This window comes from Macrotis lagotis, chromosome 5, assembly GCF_037893015.1.
Source record: "Macrotis lagotis isolate mMagLag1 chromosome 5, bilby.v1.9.chrom.fasta, whole genome shotgun sequence".
In the NCBI taxonomy this organism is placed as follows: Eukaryota; Metazoa; Chordata; class Mammalia; order Peramelemorphia; family Peramelidae; genus Macrotis; species Macrotis lagotis.
The window spans coordinates 212,239,961-212,263,032 of NC_133662.1; the positions used below are offsets into that span (position 1 = coordinate 212,239,961).

A 23,072-nucleotide genomic window follows, 5' to 3' on the forward strand; every position below is an offset into this window, starting at 1 on the left:
TATCATATTAAACATATTTCCATATTAGTCATGTTGTGAAAGAATTAAAACAAAAGGGAAAAAACTATGAGAGAAACAAATTTTTAAAAAAACAAAAATTGTAGTCTGCATTTAGACTCTGTAGTTCTTTCTCTCAATGTGGATGGTATTTTCCATCACAAGATTTTTAGAATTGTCTTTGATCACTATTTTGCTGAGAAGAGCTGAGTCCATCATAGTTGATCATCACACAGTGTTGCTGTTACTATGTACAATGTTCTCTTGGTTCTGCTCATTTACTCATCAACAGTTCATGTAAGTCTTTCCAAGTTTTTCTGAAATCAGCCTGCTCATCATTTCTTATACAATAATGGTGTTTCATTACAGTCATATACTATAACCTGTTCAATTATTCCTCAATTGATGTTGTCTCCTCAATTTCTAATTCTTTGCCACTACAAAAAGATGTTCACTGAATCTTGGTGGATACTTAGAATTTCAGCAGACAGAAAATGGAGTAAGGGGTGGGAAAGGTATTTAAGACATTGATTGTAGCCTGAATATAGGCACCAAAACAACAAATCATTGAACATGAATGGAGAATGGTTAGAAATCTACTGAATTTTCCCATGTATAAGACGCACCTTAATTTTGGGGCCTGAAACTTGGAAAAAATGTATTATATAAATTATTGAATTCAAGTTTTATTGATCATGAAATTCAAGGACTTTCTGCTCATAGCTTTCAGGCATCTGGGAAAGTCTGATGCACGGACACATGCTTAGTCCATTTCATTTCATGAACCTGAAACATCAGTTGTGTCCTCATTTGAAATCAGTCACTTCTTTTTCATTGGCCATTCTTCTGAATTCCTGCTGAATCATCTTTGTGGACACAGGGATTCCAATGGCCCTTTGCTCTTCAGTCCATATCTTCAGTTCCCTCTCTAACTCAGGTCATTTGACTGACTTGTCTCTCATGGCCTTCTTCTGCTGGGGCATTTTCAGTTGGGTTTCTTCTTCCCATAACCAGTCTCAGATTGTTTTCTCTGTTGGAGGAAGACCAGACTGACATTCAGCAGCACAATTTCCATTCACTTTTGCAAACTGGATCACTTTGACCTTGAATTCAGCACTGTATGAAAAACTTTTCTGAGCCATTTCTAGGCAGAAGTTAGCAAAATGTAACCTAATATACCAGTAACAAATGGCAAACAATGAGCACAAATATAACAAGTGCAAAAAAAGTGGGAAATGCAAGTAAAAAAATCTACATGTGCTGTAGAAGACACTCCCAATTTTCAGATCAGAAATTTTTCAGAAATGGGTGTGTCTTATACATGGAGAAATGTAGTAGCTTGCCATGAGGAATATTGTGAAAAGACTACAAAGTCGATTGGAATCATATTATTAAAAACAAAATTAAGGAATTTAAGTTTTATTTGATAGCTGCCAGGAAACTATTGGGGTGGGGAAGGGCAGCTAGATGTTCAGTGCATTGCAAGCTGGGCCTGGAGTCAGGAGGACCTAAGTTCAAATCTGGCCTCAGACATTTGATACTTACTAGCTGTGTGACCTTGGGCAAGTCACTTAACCCTGACTGCTTCACATCCAGGGTCATTTTCAGTCATCCTGATTTCATATCTGATCACTGGACTCAGATAGTTCTGGAGTAGAAAGTGAGACTGGTGACTTGGTACAACACCCCATCACTAAATCTAATTTGTTGGCTTGCCATGGCATTACCTCTCTGATGTCATGGTCTTCTCTGAGAACAAAGGACAAACAACAACATCATCATCATCATCATCATCATCCCCATTTTACAGTTGAAGAAGATGAAGCAGATAGAAGAGAAATGATTAGCCTAGGTCACATAGCTAGTAAATGTCTGAGATTGGATTTGAACTCAGGTCTTCCTGACTCCAGACCCAGCCTCCTATCCACTTTGCTACCTAATTGTGCATTCCCTTCCAGCCCCATCCCACATCCAATGAATGTCAATAATGCCATCTAGAGGGTTAAAAGAAAAGAACAAGCCTACACTCAGTACACTGAGTCCTCCAGATCAGCAGACAATAAGGAGATTGATTGCTTTGTCATCTCAAGTATATCCATCCATCTATCTATCTATCTATCTATCTAAAGATATAGATATGGTATTTGTATGTATATCTATATGTATGTTCATCTAGATATACATATCAAATGTTGGCTTTTTCTAATGCAAGCTTGGAAAGAATGAGGGTAACAACTTGGAACTCAAAATGCAAATAAATGAAAGAATAAATGAAATTAGGTCTCCCATGTCATCACTTCAAACCTGAAGTGATCTCAAACCATTTCACATGAAAAATTTTTTTTTCACAAAAGGAATTGTCATATATTGTCTCAAAAGCCAAGACACATGGGACTTGGTCTTCATTTTCTCCCTAGTTTGTAATTTAGACTGAAATGAGTTATTCCATGTTCTGGAACACAGAAAAGCTGAAATCTTAGACATTAGCCAATGTATCTTCTCTTCTCCTTTGAAGGTTTCTCCTAACAGTTGATCCATTTCCTCCCTAGGGTAAGAAAATGGCTTTATGCACAGATAATGTCACTGACATACGGATCCCAGAGGGGGAGTCAGGCTTCTCTAAATCTATCACATCCTACGCCTGTCAGTCGGTCATCATCCCCTCGGAGGTGACAGGCTATAAGTCTGGAGTCTCCTCACAGCCTGTCAGCCTTGCTGATCGACTTGTAGGTGAGTGATTCAGTCAGCCAGGTCTCAAGGTTAGAAGAAAAAGTCCCAAGAGTATGTTAAGCATAAAGGAATTGTGTTCCTGCCCAGTTCTTCACTTGTTTATGACTCTTGAACCTTTGAACCATAGCATGCTAGGTCCATCAATTCTCCACTCTTTTTGTCTGAACAAATTCATGTTCATTGTTTCTATGACACCATCTATCCATTTCTTCTGCCATCCTCTTTTTTCTTTTTCCTTCAATCTCTCCCAGCATCAGGTAGAGTCTTTTGCAATTAAGTCCTGTTTTCTTATGATGTGACCAAAGTATTTAAACTTTAGCTTCAGTACTTGACCTGCATGAATTAATTTCTTATAAGTATTGACTGATTAAATATCCTTGCTGTCCAATAGACTCTCAAAAGTCCTTTTCATTGCCACAATTGAAAAAACATGATTTGTCAATCTTGGGTGACCCTGTGATCTCATAATTATGACCTATCTGTCCTGGGCTGCCCTGCACAGCATAGCTCATAGTTCCATTGAGCTTTGCCAGTTTCTCTGCCACAACAAAGCAATGATTCACATAGGAAACAGTAAATACGTGAATGAGTAGGTGAATGAATAAATGAAGGAAAAGACTGCATCAATGGTTAGAGATTCAGACTGGGCACTTGAACTTCAAGATTCTATTTCTAATTCTATTCCCAATTCACCATGTTTCTTTTTTCCTTCTTTTGGACCTTTGCCCCATTCATTAACTCTCCCCAGGGGATAGTATGAGATATTGTTTTGCAAAACTGTTGAGATACAGGGCTAGAAGGAATAGAGTAGTTCTCAGCTTGTGTTCTTACTGAGAATTAACTGGGAGACTTTGTTTTGACAGGGGTGACAACAGATATAAACCTAGAGGGAATAACCTCCCCACCTGAACTTTTTCCCTCTGAAAGTCTGAGGGTGCCGGATGTGATCTTCTTTTACAGGTGAGGCACTATTCAGAGGTCTGATATGTAAAGAAACTACCCTTGGTTAAAGTAGTGTGTACTTTGGCAACTGTCCATACATCCATCCATCCATCCATCCATCCATCCATCCATGCATGCATCCATCCATATCTATCTACCCATTCATACATCCATTTCTACTTGGCCATCAGAAATCCTGAGGGTCTTCCCCTTCCAGACTGATTTTTTTGACTAGGTAAAACAGCTATTCTTTGACTCATTTCTTACCTAGCCTTAATCATTGAATGAGTGTGGTCTTTGACAAAATGAGATCTGTTAAAGACCTTAACTTAAAAAGGCCAAGGAACTGCCACTGTATCCAGGACCATCTCCAGGCATCTGATCCATATTTAGCCACTGAACCCAGATGGTTCTGGAGGAGAAAGTGAGGCTGGTGACTTTGCAAAGTCCTCCCTCATTTAAATCCAATTTACATGCATGTCATGACATCACCTCCCTAATGTCATGGTTCTCTTGGATAACAACCTTGGCCACACCCCAACATAAAATTACTGTGACCTAAGAAACATCTGTCTATAAAGGGCAGTTATGGTCCATTGATTATAGTCCACTGACTACAGCATCTTCTGGAATTCTGTATTATCCTTGGGGCAGTCCTGTCTAGGGAGCAAGAGGAAGAGCTCTATGGTCTGTATGAACCTCTTCAAAGATTTTCCAGTCTAAATCAATCAACCAACAGTATTTATTAAATGTCTATTATGTTCTGAGCACTGGGCTGTACACTGGGAATACAATGTACAAAGAATGAAACACTCCATACTCAGTGAACCATATTCTTGTGTTTCATTCCTCAAATCCTTTAAAATCTTTCCTTTTTTTCTTTTAAATTGTCACCTCTGCCTCCACTATAGAATCTTATCTTGTAACAAATAAGTTCAGTCAAACAAGACCATGAAAACATGATCCACATCTGAAAATGTACACCCCCATTCTGCCTCTGCCATTGCTTCTTTGCTGTACCATGAAACCATCTAATCTCCTGATTCTTCCTTTTTCCTGAGGCTCCTGATCTTTCTCCCTTGCCCTCTTTTAGTCTTGAGTAAATATATCCAACACCAGTCATCTCTGCTGTCCCTGAGCATCCTCATAGCCAGCAGAGGACCTCAAGGCCATGACAGGTTGACTCCTCAGGAGCATTCTCCTAAGTGGTCTGGATTCCTTTGCAGGTCCAATGAGGTGACACAATCCTGTGCTTCTGGAAGGTCAACCACTGTCCGAGTCAGATGCAATCCATTGAAACCTGCCGTTGGAAGCCTCTCGCTGCCAGCGTAAGTATAATAGATGAGGAATACTTTCACCCAAGGTATACTCTTTCCCTCAGCTGCATATGTTCTCCATTACTAAGGAAATGGTTAAAAGGAAGGAAGAGAGAAGGCATCTTGGGCCTTCTCAGGTCCTTGGGTTATAAAGTGCCCTGAACCCTCAATAGATTCAGGAACCAATCAATTAAAAAAGCAATTATTATGTGCCTATTATATGGGCCCTAGGGATAGAAAGACAGAAAATAAACAAAAACCTCCCACCCTCAAAAAACTTACCACTTGGAGGAAATAACATGAATGCACATAAATAAATGTAAAACATACATGAAATAATTAAATACACAGTAATCTCAAGAAAGCAATTGTAAATAATGAGCAAGGCTTCACATAGGAGGTGGCCCTAGGGTTGAACTCTAACGATTATGAGATAGAAAAGAGGCAGCTAGGTCAGTTGAGCACCAGCCCTGGAGTCAGGAGGACTTGAGTTTAAATCTGATTTCAGACACTTACTAGCTGGATGACCTTGGGCAAGTCATTTAACCCTGACTGCCTTGCATCTAGAGCTATCTCCACTCATCCTGATTCATATCTGGTCACTGGACCCAGATGAGACTGGAAGAGAAAGTGAAGCTGGTGACTTAGCACAGCCCCCATCACTCAAATCCAATTCATGTTCTTGACATGGCATCACCTCTCTGATATCATGGTCTTTTTCAAGAATGAAGGACAAACATGATGATGATAATGAGGCAGAAGTAAGGAAGGAGAACATTCCAAGCATGGCAGGGGATAGCCTTTCAAAGACTCAGAGATGGAATATCATGGGTGAGGAACCCACAGGAAGATGAGTTTGACTGGACCATGGAGTATGTGAATGGGCATGATATCTAATTAACCTGGAAAGATAGGTTTGTGAAGCCAGATTGTGAAGGACTTCCAAAGAGAAGAGGAATAAATCAATGGAAGATGTTAAATCCATTCTCTACTGTAAAATTACAACTGAGGATCGCTATGAGGGGTGCTGCTCAGGCTAATTTGTTCTTCACAAATACAGAAGAAGATTCTGTCTCTGCATTATATTTTTATACATAATTAACTAGTTATTTTTTTTGGTTGGTTTTTTTTTTAAGTTTTTGCTAGGCAGTGGGGTTAAGTGGCTTGCCCAAGGCCACACAGCTAGCTCATTATTAAGTGTCTGAGACTGGATTTGAACCCAGGTACTCCTGACTCCAGAGCTGGTGCTTTATCCACTGTGCCACCTAGCCACCCCCATTAACTAGTTCTTTAAAGCGGCATGGGAGGTGTGAGCTACAAGGGACCTACATGAGACAAGTGTTGATTTGGAGGCTCACCCTTAGTGGATATTGATGGGCAGAGAGGTTGGGGTACAGTAGGCAACCAAACAAAAGAGGAGTGGGGCAGCTAGATTGCACTGTGACTAGAGCACCAGTCATGGAGTCAGAAGGACCTGAATTCAAATGTGACCTCAGACACTTAATAATTGCCTAACTGTGTGACCTTGGGTAAGTCACTTAACCCCATTGCCTTGCAAAAACAAACAAAACAAAAACACAAGAGGAGACACCATAGATTGGACAAGGCACCTTTAACACACATTTATTTGTATTCAGTGATATTAAAATGGTTATGTTAGCAATTAGGGTAGACAGACCATAGTGGAAATCAAAGTTTGGGAGAAATATGGAGCATCTGGATAAAAAAAAAGGGTAAGTCAGAAAATCTATGAGAAGGGTGGAAACCTAGGATATTCTACCATATGTCCCCTCCCCACGATTAATATTATTCTCCTCTCTCCTCTTAGGAAATGCTCTGATGGGACTTGTGATGGCTGTAACTTCCACTTCTTGTTGGAGAGTGTGGCGGCTTGTCCCCTCTGCTCCAACTCTGACTACCATGCTATTGTCAGTAGTTGTGTGGCTGGAATCCAGGTAAGGTCCTTTGTATGAGTGTTCACTAATCCAGACAGAGTGAAGGTTTGTCACTAAATCCTTGTTTCCCTCCCCAACAGAGAACCACTTATGTGTGGCGAGAACCGAAGCTGTGTACAGGAGGCATCTCCCTGCCTGACCAGAGTGTTACCATCTGCAAGACCATGGATTTTTGGCTCAAAGTGGGCATATCTGCTGGCACCTGTGCTGCTATTCTTCTTACAGTCATGACCTGTTACTTCTGGAAAAAGAACCAAAAGTACACGACTAGATATTTGGGTAGAGAGAGAGATGGAAGGAGAAGAGGAGTGGGGGTGGAATCGGGAGGTTGGGGTAACATCTCACATCCCAGGAGTCAGAATTGCTGGGATCTTTTCAGCCCTCAACCTTGTAAATCTATGTCTAATCACTTATCTTTCTACAAGCTTCTTAAGGGACAATAATAATATTGACCATCATCATCATCAGGAGCTGGGAAATTCACAACCAAAAGTGCTGGGCGTGTTTATTTTTTCATCTTTCTATTATTACCCTGAATATTATTGTTCTCATGGTATTTTGTTATATTTAGATTATGCTTTGAAATTCACCAAAGCAGCCAACATTAGAAAACAGATTATTAGGGGCAACAAGGTGGCACAGTGGATAGAGCATTGACCTTGGAGTCAAATATGACTTCAGACACTTAATACTTATCTATGTGACTTTGGGCAAGTCACTTAATCCTATTACCTTGCAAAAAAAAAATAAAAACAAACCAAAAAAAAGAGAGAGACAACATATTATTGAATTGAAAGCTAAGATAATGTGTAGCCTACTCTCAACCTTGCCAGCTCTTCTCTATAATTCACCTTCCCCTGCTATGAAAGGGAAATAAGTCGCTGGCCAGCTCACACGCATCAACCCAAACTGATGTGTTTTGTTTTCCACTGATGTGTTTGCTTTCCTTACCTTCTCTTTCATAGACTGGAGTACAAATATTCCAAGCTGGTAATGAATGCCACCCTTAAGGACTGTGACTTGCCCGCTGCTGACAGCTGCGCCATCATGGAGGGTGAGGATGTAGAGGATGATCTCATATTCACCAGCAAAAAGTCACTCTTCGGGAAGATCAAGTCGTTTACTTCTAAGGTAAGTTGGGTGAGGCACATGATGCCAAAGGGCAAATGCTAAAGCTGGGCATCAGTCCCAGGAAGGAAAACTCTCTGGGGAACTGAGTGGCCCAGAATTACTCAGTGATGTATGGATTTGCTGTTCCTATCATCCCTATCCCTGCTTTCTACCCTTGTTTTTTTCATTCCAATATAATCAAGCTTTCCTCTAGATATAATACTAATCTTTATTTATGTTTATATTTATTTTATATACATATTTTATATGTATATTCATATGTATATATATATAAGCACAAAGCATTTTGCTCAAAAAACCTTATTTAATAAGTAATAAAACTATTATCTTCATTTACATATGAGGAAACTAAGGCTCATTTGCTGCTGTTAGAATTGGGACTCAAGCCCAGGTTTCCTGACTTTAATTAAGATTAGTGCTTTTCTTGGAATGACAGTTCTATCCAGCATTAACCAATGGAAGAGTCTTAAGATCTGAGTTAAAATCCCAGCCCTGTTGCTTTCTACCCATATGACTTTGGGCTAGGCACTTCCTCTCTTTGGTCCTCAGTTTCCTCATCTGTAAAATGAGGGGATTGGAACAGATGACCCCTAAAGTCCCTTCCAATGGTAAACCTATGGTGGTGTAATCCCATTTCTCCTCGACTCCATCCATGTTCCAGTTTGCACCCTCCTCCAAGGTCTTCTCTATGCAGTTTGGGCCTGTTGATCATCTGACATCCCTCTTAGGCTAAATAAGAAATCTTTCTTTTTTGTAGGCAAACTACTCAGCAACTTTTTCTGGAAATGTAAATAAACCAACCCATATTAGGACCATACATTTATATTGTAGAGAACATTTGGTTTTTAATTAGGCTGCCTCTATCCTTTTGGAAAGCTAGTGCTTTATCAATGTGGACTAGCCTTTTTATTGTTCCTAGGCTAAAATTTGGCTTCAGTCTAATAATGGGCCACCTTATCTAGTCAGCAGAGGGAGCTGTCCCTCTAGACATCCTCCGGAGCAATGACTTGGAGCTGATGTTCATTGTGTGAGTGGCTTAGAGCTGGGAGGGAGAGGGGCAGAATGATGCTCATAAATAAGACCACCAGACCCTGCTTTATGGCTGGGCAGGGAACCAAGCAGAAGACTTTGCCAGTGGGAGTTCTTCTACAGTTCTACCCAGACCCTAATCCCTGCCCTGGACCAAGGGCTTAAAAGCATGGGTGTAATCATAATAACAATAATAATACGTAACACCTACTTTGTGTCAGACTAAATGTGTTAAATGCATTATGCATATTCTCATTTTATCCTGATAACCCTAGGAAATAGGTGCTTTTATCATCCCCTTTTACAGTTGAGGAAACTGAGGCAAACATGGGAAGAAAGGGGAATTGGAGCTGTTGGGGGGGGGGGGGGGAAGGAAGGTCTGAATTCCTGAATGATGGTCGCTTTACTAAGCAGCTTTTTAAATCTCTCCTGTTTTCATTTGTTTATTTGTTTTTCCTGGTAGGTCAATCCTAGAACCTTGGAAGTAGGGAATGGAGTGGGGAGGCACAATATATAAAGATTCATTATTATGTCATAGAGAGGGTTTTGTTTTAATTAGTTTGATGAGGCAGAGGAAGGTTTTCATTTTTCTCTTAACTTTTATTTCTAGCTTTTCTAATTCCCTTGAATGTAAGGTGTCCTTGGGGAAAAAACAAAACAAATCAAGAAGACAATTCAAATACTGATTGAAATTCTCATTTCTATGTAGTTATTGAAATCAGTTTTACCCTTCCACTTAACAACCAGTTTCCTATTCTTTAGTCCCCTGGCAATGCCTCTCCCCCTTCAACCCCTATTTCCTGCTTCTCCCTGTTGGTATCAAAGAAGACTAAGGGTGCCAGCCATCCCCAATTACTGTGTCTCTTCCAGAGAACACCAGATGGATTTGACTCCGTGCCATTGAAGACATCCTCAGGAGACATGGACATGTGAGGAGCCCAGACCTGCCTCTTGCTTCCTCACCTAGGCAGATTGTTTTGTGAGCCCATGGTGACTTGGCTGCCTAGCTCTCACCCACACACCTACAGCTGGAAGATTCTTTATGTGGCCTTATCATAAAATGTTTAAATTTCAGATTTTTTTTATATACACACCCAAACCTCCCACCCTGCTTACCCTAAACCTGCCAAACATACCCACAATTATCTGCACAATTATCTCCTTTGCTTGCTTTCTGTCTGTCAAAATGATCCAGCCTCCCAAATTGTAGCTTTATCTACCAATGGTTCTAATTGTTCCAAAATGAAAAAAAAAAGTTCTTTCTAAATATGGAACTGACTTCTACTGGCTCTTTATCTAAAGGCACAAACTCTCCTTGTATTTCCTTAGTTTCCTGCTGGGGAACTAGGTGCCAAGTCAGCTGGGTTCTCTTGAGTTCCTTTCCTACTGATGATGCTTTGAATAAAAAAACTGCTTTTCCTCTGGACACCCAGTTGAACCTGGAGTGGAGAGTTGACAGGTGTGGCAAGCATAATAGGAAGCAACATTGTTATGAACTTTAAAAGGAGCCAAGGAGTTTTGTTTTAAGGATTTCTCTCCCCTATACTAGATGGTATTTTCCCCTTTCTTATAACAGAGATGTTCTCATTGGAGCCAACTAAGACAGTTAATAAAGAAATTCATTAAAGAATCTGGTCAAATATTTTCCCTCCCTTCATGTGATACTGAAGGATTCCATCTCCATAGTCCCCTGTCTTCCTGCCATCTCCCTCTGGCCCCCAAGGGACAGAGACAAGCCCAAACCTGGGCTTGTCTAGCTCTGCCCCTTTGTTTCATTTTACACCTCACTAAAACTGTAAGAAGAGAGCCTGAAGAAAACTAGCTCAAGAGTCAAAGTCATATTATCCCACTGACAGTTCTCCCTCCACTGTACTGTTTGAGATGATGATGACGGTCCCTCTGCCAATGGCCCACTTCTCAGCTTTTTCTGTCTGCACTATTTAATGGTCAGTTGCTCTCTGACTTGTTTTACAGAATGGGTTATCTGTCCTTCATAATGATTGGGTTAGCTACAGTTGACCTAGAAATTCTTTCATTAAAACAGCCATTCTACTCTAAACCACCCTCAGGAGGGATCCTGATGGGAGGGTAGGGTTTATCAATGGATACACAAGTTCTCTATTTGTTGTGGTTTCTACTGGGAAATTCTCCCCCAGATTTGCACACATTTTACTCTGTAGCTCTACCACTACCATTGCTCCAGTGACCCTAGACCTCTCTATTTGGGAGAGAACTTTTCTTTCCTCTTATCTAGTTTATCCTTCTGCCTCAAAGTACATGGAAAGAGCTCCCAGACCCCTCTCAAAAACAATCATACCTCCTTCAACTCTCAGTTTCCATAGTGTGTAGCCAAAGTCTGGGCCCCTTCAGAGCAACCCTTGAATACCATTGATTTGGTTAAAACATTTCAAAGGTACTTTTTTTCTATTCCTCAGGGTACAGACAGGGGATCTATCTGAGAGACCATCAGGGTCACTAGTAGCCATCTTGAGCTCTTTAGACATGCATTTGTGTTTTGGAAATGTTTTAGATGTGATTTCTGAGAAAGCCTTTTTTTTTTTTTTGGCCAAGGAATATAATATCTTATACAAACTTTCTGAAGGTAATTGACTTTAAAATCTTCATTTGATATGCCCAAAGTCCTGGGACATAGGAATTAGTCATCTTGTCAAGTAATTTCTATGTTTGCCTGAGGGCACAAATGAAAATTATGATGTATTAAAGGACCGGGTGATTTCTTAGGCCAACTACCAAGATTTTTTTGTTGACTTTTTTTGGCACGATTGTACATTAAATATAAGACTGACTATATTTATACAACAGAGACTTTGTAATACATTTTTCAGCTTTGTGAAACCAAAATTCTGTCTTGTCAAAACGGGTTGAATTTCCTTTTTACACTGTTTTCCAAGAATTTGTAGTTTGTTAGGGGATGGGTATTGCATGTAATATGTATGTGAAATAAAAATGTACCTTTTGGCTTTATTTTCCTTGAATGTGGACTTGGGGAGTGGTTGAGTAGATTAAGAGTGAGCATTGGGGGGTGGCTAGGTGGCATAGTGGATAAAGCACCACCTTGGAGTCAGGAGTACCTGGGTTCAAATCCGGTCTCAGACACTTAATAATTACCTAGCTGTGTGGCCTTGGGCAAGCCACTTAACCCCATTTGCCTTGCAAAAAAAAAAACCCTAAAAAAAAAAGAATGAGCATTGGGGGGTGGCTAGGTGGCGAAGTGGATAGAGCACTGGCCCTGAAGTCAGGAGTCCCTGAGTTAAAATCCAGCCTCAGACACTTAGTAATTACTAGCTGTGTGACCTTGGGCAAGCCACTTAACCCCATTTGCCTTGCAAAAAAAAAAACCTAAAAAAAATGGGCATTGGCAAGCAAAAAAGAGCTAAGTGCTCCTCTGTAACTTTAGAGCTAGCTGACTGACTTCTCTGATCAAGAAATACTTACTGAGTGTTGGGTATAAGTCATAGAAGGAGAGAAGATGAAAGAAGCATATAGTCTAGTGGAAGAGTTGGAAACTCCACTAATATCTACAAAAATGGGCCCCCAACAAACATGGCTCTCTAAAAGCTACACAAGGTTTAAGCAGCTTTTAAAAACATGAGGCCCTTTTGAATGCTGGGTTTTTTTTTAACCAGAACAGAAAACAAAACAAAAAGGTGATTAAAAAGGTAAATAACAAGAAACCCCCTCCTACCATCTACACATTTGCTACCCCTGAGAGAATGCACATGTTCCATCCAGAAAACTCATTCTCCTAGTTTTATATCCCTGCTGGAACACCTGTCTCCAGAGCTACCACTTGCTGTAAACCCAAATGAGCTGCTAAGCTATCACTACCTGCTTCTCTGTTGCCTTTTCCCTAGAGAAGAGTAGGTACAGATCTTTTGAGAGATGACCTATTTCAGTTCTCTTGTGAGTCTGCCACATAGTAACCCAGTCAGCATTAGAGAAAAATCCTTTAGGGCAAATCTGCCTCAAAATTCATCCTATTCTCTTCAGTAGCAACTTGAGTTTCGTTAATAGCCCTTCAGCTTCCATCATACTCCTAAGAGCTGACCTACATAGAATCACAGACTTAGAGTTGGAAGAGAACTCAAGAGGTTCTCCAGATTTCAAATGCCTCGTTTTAAAGATAGGGAAACTGAGACCCAGAAAATTAATTTCCCCAAGACCACAAAGTGGCATGATTAAAACTCAGGCCCTCAAGTCTGAAGCCCAGAATTCTTTTTCTAGTACTATACCATTTACAAGCACATTAGCATTAAATTCATTTAGCAGGGATGAATTGGTCACTTTGAAATATTGCAACTATTTTCTAAATCGCAAAATAATAGTGCATTAAAAAAGTTTAAAGAGATTACTTTTGGAAGAGGAGACATGAGAGAAGACATACAGTAAGCAACATTGGAACTTAAGATAGGATTTCAAGGCAAACATTGGTGAATTGGCCATTTTAGACTTAATGGGACTGTGATTGGAGGACATCCACAAGAAAAATTAGCCCACAGAATGCATGTCTTTAAAATACTTGAATGACAGATTATATAATTTATGAGGCAATCAGGTTTTCCTGCTTCTACACTGTCCTCAATTCTCAGAGATTTTCTCTATTCTCATTCGAGGACAAGTTTTTATTTTGAAAGTTCTATTACAAAAACTGCAGACTTTTCCTAGCATGTTAGGAGTGATAGTGCCAGAACTCCATGGTTAAATGTTGGTTCTAGATGAATGATATTCAGACGCTTCTGTAAGAGTGGAAAGTTTTATGTGTCAGTAGTTGTTTTACATGGCTTAACTTTTTTAAGGGAATGTATCAGAGTTGGAGTAAGGGGTGGGAAAGATTAGTAAGAAATGTTGAAACTCCCCCAAATTTTTCAATATATTTTAGATTTTTTTTCAAGGCAATGGGGTTAAGTGGCTTGCCCAAGGCCACATGGCTAGGTAATTATTAAATGTCTGAGGTCAAATTTGAACTCAGGTCCTCCTGACTGCAAGGCTGGTGCTCTATCTACTATGCCACCTCAAGATATTTTAAACAATATTGGCAACTAAATGGTATAATAGGTAGAATTCCAGTCCTGAAGTCAGGAAGACCTGAGTTCAAATTTGACCCCAGAAACTTATTAGCTGTTTAACCTTGGGCAAATCACTTATCCCTGATTGCTTCATGTCTATGGGCCATCTCTAGATATCCTGATCCATATCTGGCCACCAGATCCAGATGGCTCCAGAGGAGAAAGTGAGGCTGGTTACTTAGCACAACCCCTTCACTCAAATCCAATTCATGTGCTTGTCATACCATCACTTCACTGATGTCATGGTGGTCTTCAAAAATGAAGGGCAGCTGGGTGGTACAGTGGATAGAGCACTGGTCCTGGAGGCAGGAGGACTTGAGTTCAAATTCAGCCTTAGACTCTTAATAATTACCTAGTTGTGTGACCTTGGTCAAGTCATTTAACTCCACTATCTTGCCAAAAAAGGCAAAACAAAACTTTTTAAAAAATAGACAAACATTATCATCACTACCACAGAACCCAGATTAAAGATAAGCCATGGCTAACCCAGATGAACCAAGGGAGGAGCTGAAAAAAAAAGATTCAAGGTAAGAGGTTAGGGCAAAGGACACTAAGGAAGGGGATAGTGAGGAGCAAGTAGGGTTTCTGCGATTTTTCAATTATTCAACTTCATTACATGACTGCCTTTATGACAGATTGATCTAAGGCACCTCCAGGACTACAATTGCCCATGTTTATATAATACTTGAAGGTGGAAAGTATTTTCTCCAATACCATACTGTAAAGTAGATAAAACTGACATTTCTTAAGCACATACTGTAATAAACTATGTTGATGGAGGAAGTTGGGGAAAACTTGGGGAAATACAAAGAAACAAAGCAATCCTGGTCTTCAAGGAGCCTACATTCTATTTAAGGAGTGGGGGGGAAATAACTTGCAAGTAAGCAACAAAATTGGTAGTATCCTTATTTTTCAGATGAGAATTCAGAGGCTCAAAGAGAATTAATGTCAAAACAATTTTAAACTTAGATCTCCAATTCCAACTAATCCAGTGAACTCTATAGAAGCTGGTCCAGACACCTCACCTTTCCAAAGTTCATGTTTTGAGATTTAGCTTCTATAATATCTGAACACAACTTTGATTTGTCACTTGGGGATTCATCCCAAGAAATAATATTCAACCCTGTAATTCAACCTACCAATAAAATGATTTGGGAGGAGTTTCAGGAATATCTTGTTTCCCTGCCTTACCACATCTCTGTGGATTACTTCTCTTTGCACCTGCTTGCCCTTGGGTTTAGACACTACCACCCTAGGTCGGCTGAATTGGAGGGGGGCAGGTCCAGGCAGCCCCACTTTGTAAGACTCCAAGGATCCACATGCCAAGTCTACAGCTGTCAGACTTGTTCTGTAGCTCAGGGCCCATTGGCAGAACCTTGTTGGAGAGAGGGGCAAACAGGTTGTAGGCAGGTGGAACTCACATGTTTCTGGTAGACCTAGTTTCAGAATTGTTAGTACAGTGTTCTATGACCTACTTGTGGCTAACACTGGGGAACTGGTGGAAGAATTATAGTTGACTGGGTAGTTTACTAAATCATCCCCCTCCCCATCCCTCTCAGAAGAGGACTTCTCTTTATTCTTTGATGTAAAAATTGATGTCATCTATTTTTTTTAGGTTTTTGCAAGGCAAACGGGGTTAAGTGGCTTGCCAAAGGCCACACAGCTAGGTAATTATTAAGTGTCTGAGATGGGATTTGAACCCAGGTATGCCTGACACCAAGGCCGGTGTTTTATCCACTATGCCACCTAGCCACCCCTGTCATCTATTTTTTATCTCCAATTTATCCTGCATCTGTTATATATATAGCTGTTTGCATGTTGCTCTCCTTGAAAGTAGAGATTGGAATTTTTTTTGGGGGGGGGCTTGTGAGGCAAGGGGCTTTGCCTTTCTTGATATCCACATCACTTAGCATTCAGGAATTAATAAAGGCTTGCTGACTAGACTTCCGTTTGCATCATGTTCATTTCCAAATATACCTTTCTATTCTTCCCGCCTCACTAAACTTTCTCGGGTAATGGGGGGATAAAGGAGCTCCACTAACATCCTCTATATGTTTTGATACACATATATATGTGGAATATATATATGTGTGCGTAAATGTATGCATGTGTATGTATTATCTGAAACATTTCACACCCAGAGCCCCTCTCATCTCTCACAAAAGGAGAAGATGAACCTCTTTCTTAGGGGCTGAGTTCCTTCATTTTAATTACACATTCAATTATGAGGTAGTCCAATAATTGTTTAAATGCCCCCTTACATGCTGATCACTGGGTATACAAAACTAATACCAAAACATTTCTTGTCCAAAGAGTCAGACATGACTGAAACAACTGAATAACAACAAATATAATTGCGATGGAATATCACTGTGCTATAAGAAATGATAAGCAGATTGATTTTTAGGGAAAAACCATGGAAAGACTTGCATGAAATAAATATAGAGGAAAATGAGAGAATATTGTTTATAGTAAGAGTAATAGTGATCAAAGAATAACCATGAATGACTAAACTATTCTGAGTAATATGAACATTGAAATCAACTATGAAGGACTTATGAAGGAAAACTTCATCCACCCCCAGAGTAAGATCTGATGTATTGTAGAGTTCAACATATATATTTATATCTATGGATGGCCTCTAATGTGGGGTTGGGAGGGAGGTAGTTAATGCTCTCTTCCCCACACATCTGGAAATTCCTTCAAATATAATGTTCTGTGCACATGTAGTTTCTTCCCAATAGAAAGGAAGCTACTTGAGAGCAGGAAATATTTTGGTTTTGGTTTTGTGTACCCAGTGATCAGCATAGAGAGGGCACTTAAACAATTATTGGACTACTGCAAAGCTAAATAATGTATTATTAAAATGAATAAGCTTAGCCCCTAAGAGAAAAAATGCATCTAATGATCTTTTTATGCTATCAAGAAGATGGCATTTAACATGGTTCACTAACTCCTCCTTCTGAATAGTTTCTTCTCCCTGTTTTTTCCTAATAGTACTTTTGTGGTTCTCTGTCTGCCTAATTGATTTTTTTTGGCTTCCTCTGCAGGATCATTATCTGTTTCCTTTTCCCCTTTTTAGAATTTTTGCTTCTTTAAAAGGGAGTATATGCTTTTTCACTTTTCAATATGTGGGTAGATCTCACAACTCTATCAGAGGCTCTCTTCTCTCCCTAAACACTCTTTCAATGATTTCCTCAGCTCCTGTGTATTCAACTATTAGCCCTCTGTAGATGATTCTGGGAACTACATAGCTTTCTTCTCTCTCCTGAGTACTGCATCTCCATTTACCTCCTGGATTGCTTACTCATATTGGACGTCTAATAAACATTTCAAATAATTCATGTCTAAAACATAACTAATTATATTTTCCCATTACTGTTAAAAATACATTATCTACATTCCTCAATTAATAAATGACCAAAGAATATGAACAGGCAATTTTCAGATGAATCAAAGTTTTCTATAGTCCTTTGAAAAAACACTCTAAATCATAATTAGAGGAATGCAAATTAAAACGACTCTGAGGGGTGGCTAGGTGGCACAGTAGATAGAGCACCGACCCTAGAGTTAGGAGTACCTGAGTTCAAATCTAGCCTCAGACATTTAATAATTACCTAGCTGTGTGACCTTAGGCAAGCCACTTAACCCCATTTGCCTTGCAAAAAAACCCAAACGATTCTGAGGTATCACTTCACCCTATTAGAATGACTAATATGACAGAAAAATATTATAAATGTTGATAAAGATGTGAGAAAATTGTGACATTGATGCACTGTTGGTGGAGTTGTGAACTGATCCAAACATTCTGGAGAGCAATTTGGAACTATGCCCAAATCAAAACTGTTCATATCCTTTGATCCAGCAGTAATACCACTACTAAGTGTGTATCTTAAGGAGATTTTTTTAAGAGGAAAAGGACATATTTATATCAACTCTTTTTGTGGTGGCAAAGAATTGGAAACTGAGGGGATGTCCATCAACTGGACAATGACTGAATAAGTTATATAGTATATGAATGTAATAGAATACTATAAGATAAATGCCATAAGAAATGATGAGCAGATATATTTCAGAAAAAGCTGGAAAGACTTACATGAACTGATATAAAGTGAAATGAGCAGAACCAAGAGAACATTTATGCAATAAAAACAATATTGTATGATGATTAACTCTGAATGACTTAGCTAGTCTCAGTGATACAATGATCCAATACAATTACAAAGGACTTGTGATTAAATGTGCTATCCAGATCCAGAGAAAGAACTGATGGAGCCTGAATACAACTCAAAGTATATTAAAATTTTTCCCCTGGTTATATGTAAAAAAACAAATTTCAGCATTCTCTTCCAAAACTTTGAATTCCAAATTCTCTCCCTCCCAACCCACTCCCCCTCATTGAGAAAGCAAGTTTACTTGATATAGTTTAAAAATGTGTATCATGAAAAACATTACCATAATAATCATGTAATCATGTAAAAGTAAACATACCCTCCCCCCAAAAAGAGAAACATCAAGAAAAATAAAGTGAAAAAAATGCTTCAATCTGCACTCAAGAACCAGCTCTATCTTTGGGATGGTATTCTTTATCATAAGTCCTTCAGAGTTCTCTTGGATCACAACATTGCTGAGAAAAGGTCTGATCATCTTGCAATATTGCGTTATTTTATATAGTTTTTTAAAAAAAATTAATACATTTATTTATGTTTCAACTACATGCAAAGATAGTTTTCAAAATTCATTCCTTTCTCCCTTCCAGTGATTAATCATGTTTAACATATTTGAAGCATACTATTTTAACTTTTTTGTGTCTTTTTTCCCCCCTTTGGTCTATTTCTTCTTTTATAACATGACTAATATGGAAATATGTTTTACATATATATCAAATTGTTTATCATCTCAAGGAGGGGGTATGGGAGAGAGGAAGAAAATCTGGAATTCAAAATTTTTTAAATGAATTGTTAAAATTTGTCTTTACATGTAATTGGAAAAAATAAAATAATATTTAAAAATAGAGATACCATTATTCTAATTCTAATCTTCTTGGCCCCCATACATGCAACATTGGTTTCTGCCTCAACTCATCATTTTTCATATATCCCATCAACTGCCAAATCTTTTTGTTTCTATCTCACACTAGTTCAGACCATCACCATCTCTTGCCAGTACTACAAGAGGTTCTTAAATGGTCTCTCAGCCTTGTCAACAAATAATTTTCCTGAAGTACAAGTTTAACTATGTTACTTATTGAATAAATTCTAACAGTTCCCTATTGCTTCTTGGATCAAATATAAACTCTTGTTTGGCATTTAAAACTCTTCACATCCTGATCCCATCTTATCTTTACAGCTTTTTTGCGTATTACTTTCCCCCTGCCCACTCTGTGATCCAGTCATATTGGTCAGTCACATACACCATTCTATCTCCAGGTAGTTAGTTAGATGGATCGATGGATGGACAGATGTAGATAGTAGTAGATAGATGAGAGAGAAAGAGAAGGAGTGAGGGAGGGATGGATGTGTGGGCAGCCAAGAAAGGTAAAACAACTCCATTTTATTTTCCTCTATCTTGTCCCTGACTATTTGTATCGTAGCCCCTGCACTAGTGTATGACCTTCTTTGCTGGTGAAACAGCAAGTATCCAGAACAATCTTATCCCCTAGGGATGTCGTTGTTTGTCTTTCATTTTCCAAGAGGATTGTGACATGAGGGAGGTGATACCATGACATACACATGAATTGGATTTAAGAGAGGGATGGCTAGGAAGTCTTCTGGGTCCAAGAGCCAGATATGAATCAGGACAGCTAGAGATGGCCTTGAATGCAATGGGCCTTGGGCTTTTTAAGCTGTTTTTTAAACACATCTCAGTTTGACTAAGGCAATGCCCATTCAGTGATTAATAGGCAAAAAAAAAATGAGTCAAAGAAGGTCCTCTTTTATCTAGTCAAAAAAAAAATATCAGTTTGGGAGGAGAATACTCTCAGGATTCTAGGCCAAAACAGGAACAATTGCTATTTACATTCACTCTGAACTAATTTGGTTTCAAACAATGACCAAGTGATTGACCAGTCAATGAGAGTTGTGATTTAGGTTTAAGGTGTGGTCCTTAAAATGATAATATTCTCCTTCATTCTACAGGAATACAGTGACATCTGGGAGGTGATGCACATGTGAATTGGATTTGAGTGAGGGGGCTTGTGCTAAGGCACCAGCCTTACTTTAGGCCAGATATGAAAATCAGGACTATTAGAGATGGTCCTGGATGCAATCAGGGTTAAGTGACTTCCCCAAGGTCAACAGCTAGTAAGTATGAGGTCATGAGGTCAGATATGAACTCAGGTCCCCCTAACTCCAAGATTGGTGCTAGATTCCCTGGTCCCCCCAAAAAAGTTACTTGATATTTACTAGCTCTGTGACCTTGGGCAAGTCACTCAATCTCATTGCCTTTAAAAGAAAGGAAATAAATCTATAAACCTTAATATATCTAATGAGATTTCAAAGATCAAAATTTATACTCCTTTGGGCAGAACACCTGCTGGTAAAGGCATGGTACCCTTTAAGGATAGAATCTATAAAGAGTAGAGAAATAGCTAGCCCAAACAAATGCCTTTCCTGTTACACATTCCTAATCTTATCCCCAAGTTTCCAGTAACAACCCAATTCATTCAAAAGGTACCTTATACTCAATATGTCTCTAGCCTAATTAAAATCTATATAATCCGTGTCTTTTTTGCTCCTTGGGAAGATTCTCTGACCCACGGATAGGGCTCCCTGGCTGGTGAGCCCAATCCCACAAACCATCTTTGGTTCCTATATCTCTGCTTCTGGTTTTGATTTGTTCCAGCACTGACAATTTAACCCACAAATAGAGTGTTTATTAAGTAATTACTGTCTGCTAAGACTGTGCTAAGTGCTGGAAATACAAAAGTAAACAAAAAGTAGACAAGTCTCTTCTTCAAGACACATCAATTCTGATGGAGGAAGGCAACACATGGAAGAATAGGATCTAATGAGACTAAGGAAGGTGCCTTACTTTCAACCATGTGCAGGAGATGGAAACATTAGAAGTGAGCAGTGCTAAGGAAGCATGACTGGCCTGGCCACACAAATGGAAGTTCCAGAGAAGAACTAGCTGCAATGCAGGGTTGGGGGAGGCTAGGGACTGGACCTGGTTTTGAAGTGAACATGGCCATACTGAACAGTCCATCAAATGGAAGTTCCTGACTCCCTCCCTTTGTACTCACTCACTGCCCTTCCTATCTGGATGTTCCTCTGCTTCTCAGATTCCCTAGTTTTCTTTCTTTTCTTAGCTCTAGTACTTACTTGTGTATAAGGTCTTTTCTGATGCCCCAGTCAGTAATGTCTTTTCTTCTAAGGTTATCCTAAATGTATATATGTTTGTATATAGCATCTCTTTTGTTAGAACATAAGCTCCTTGAGGGCAGGGACTATTTCACTTTTGCCATTGTTTCTCCAGTGCTTCTCACATCCTCAAAAGGCTCTGTGATATCATTCATTCAGGAATACCCTTCTGCATATGGATAGCAACCCATCTATGCCTGCCCATCTTGTGCAACTTTCATCCTCATCTTCCCAAAAGCCTGTCATGCAGGATCCAATCAACATGCTGGAAGGTCTTCTAACATTGAGAGTATACCAGTAGGAACTTAATAAAATGCTAGATTGATTTCCCTAATTATTAGCCTTCCCCATTAAAAAAAATCATTTTGTATTTATCTCGTCGGTATTAGTAGACAGGTATTTACTTAACTGTCAAGTTCATATCTCCCAAAAAGAGTGGCTTGATGAAGAAGACTTTTGGTTTTTTGTCTTTGTACTGTTAGCTGGTACAATGGATAGAAGCTCATTCATCTTCTGAGTTCAAATTTGGCCTCAGACACTTACTAGTTGTGTGACTCTAGATGAGTCATTTTACCCTGTGTGCCTTGGTTTCCTCATCTGTAAAATTATCTTGAGTATGAATTTTTTTGACTTTAGGCCAGGAGCTCTATCTACTGCACCATCTAGCTGCCTGTCTACCTCTACATCCATCCATCCAGCTCTCTATCTCTCTTCAGCATTGCTGAATTCCTCTATTGGTGTGAGCACTGCTTGGGGAGAATACTTGGGTTAAAATATTATTGTTTTTATTTTTCTACATTTTACTTATTTTTCCAATTTGATTATATTTTTTAATAAATTGACCAAGAATATTAATAAAGAATAAATGTTCCCTTTATGTAAAACAAAAGGAGAGAGAAAGTGAAAGAGACAGAGAGGATAGAAACAGAGATAAAGAGAAAGAGAGCAAGACAGAGAGAGAGAGAGAGAGAGAGAGAGAGAGGAGAGAAAGACAGAGACAGAGAGAGAGAGAAACAGAGAGACAGAAACAGACAGAGGCAGAGATAGAGAGAGAGACAGAGACAGAGAGAGACAGAGACAGAGATAGAGATAGAGAGACAGAGGCAGAGAGAGAGAGACAGAGACAGATAGAGAGAGAGACAGAGAGACAGAGATAGAGAGACAGAGACAGAGAGAGACAGAGATAGACAGAGACAGAGACAGAGATAGAGAAAGAGACAGAGAGAGACAGAGACAGAGACAGAGATAGAGAGAGAGACAGAGACAGAGAGACAGAGAGAGAGAGACAGAGACAGAGATAGAGAGAGACAGAGACAGAGAGACAGAGATAGAGAGAGACAGAGAGACAGAGATAGAGATAGAGAGACAGAGACAGAGATAGAGAGAGACAGAGAGAGATAGAGAGAGACAGAGACAGAGATAGAGAGAGACAGAGACAGAGATAGAAAGACAGAGAGACAGAGACAGAGAGACAGAGAGAGACAGAGAGACAGAGATAGAGGGAGAGACAGAGAGACAGAGAGA

General features: G+C 39.4%; 1 protein-coding gene across 1 annotated transcript in view; it reads left to right on the top strand.

Annotated features, from left to right (window-relative positions):
- Positions 1–10,730, top strand: part of ELAPOR1 (endosome-lysosome associated apoptosis and autophagy regulator 1) — a 111,993-nt gene extending 101,263 nt beyond the window's left edge. The window contains exons 16-22 of the mRNA XM_074188330.1: positions 2,547–2,727; positions 3,591–3,687; positions 4,896–4,997; positions 6,814–6,940; positions 7,021–7,199; positions 7,906–8,071; positions 9,971–10,730. Of these exons, the coding sequence (XP_074044431.1) occupies positions 2,547–2,727; positions 3,591–3,687; positions 4,896–4,997; positions 6,814–6,940; positions 7,021–7,199; positions 7,906–8,071; positions 9,971–10,033 (915 nt within the window). The 3' untranslated portion in view covers positions 10,034–10,730. The remainder of the gene's footprint in view (positions 1–2,546; positions 2,728–3,590; positions 3,688–4,895; positions 4,998–6,813; positions 6,941–7,020; positions 7,200–7,905; positions 8,072–9,970) is intronic.
- The last annotated feature ends 12,342 nt before the right edge of the window (positions 10,731–23,072 follow it).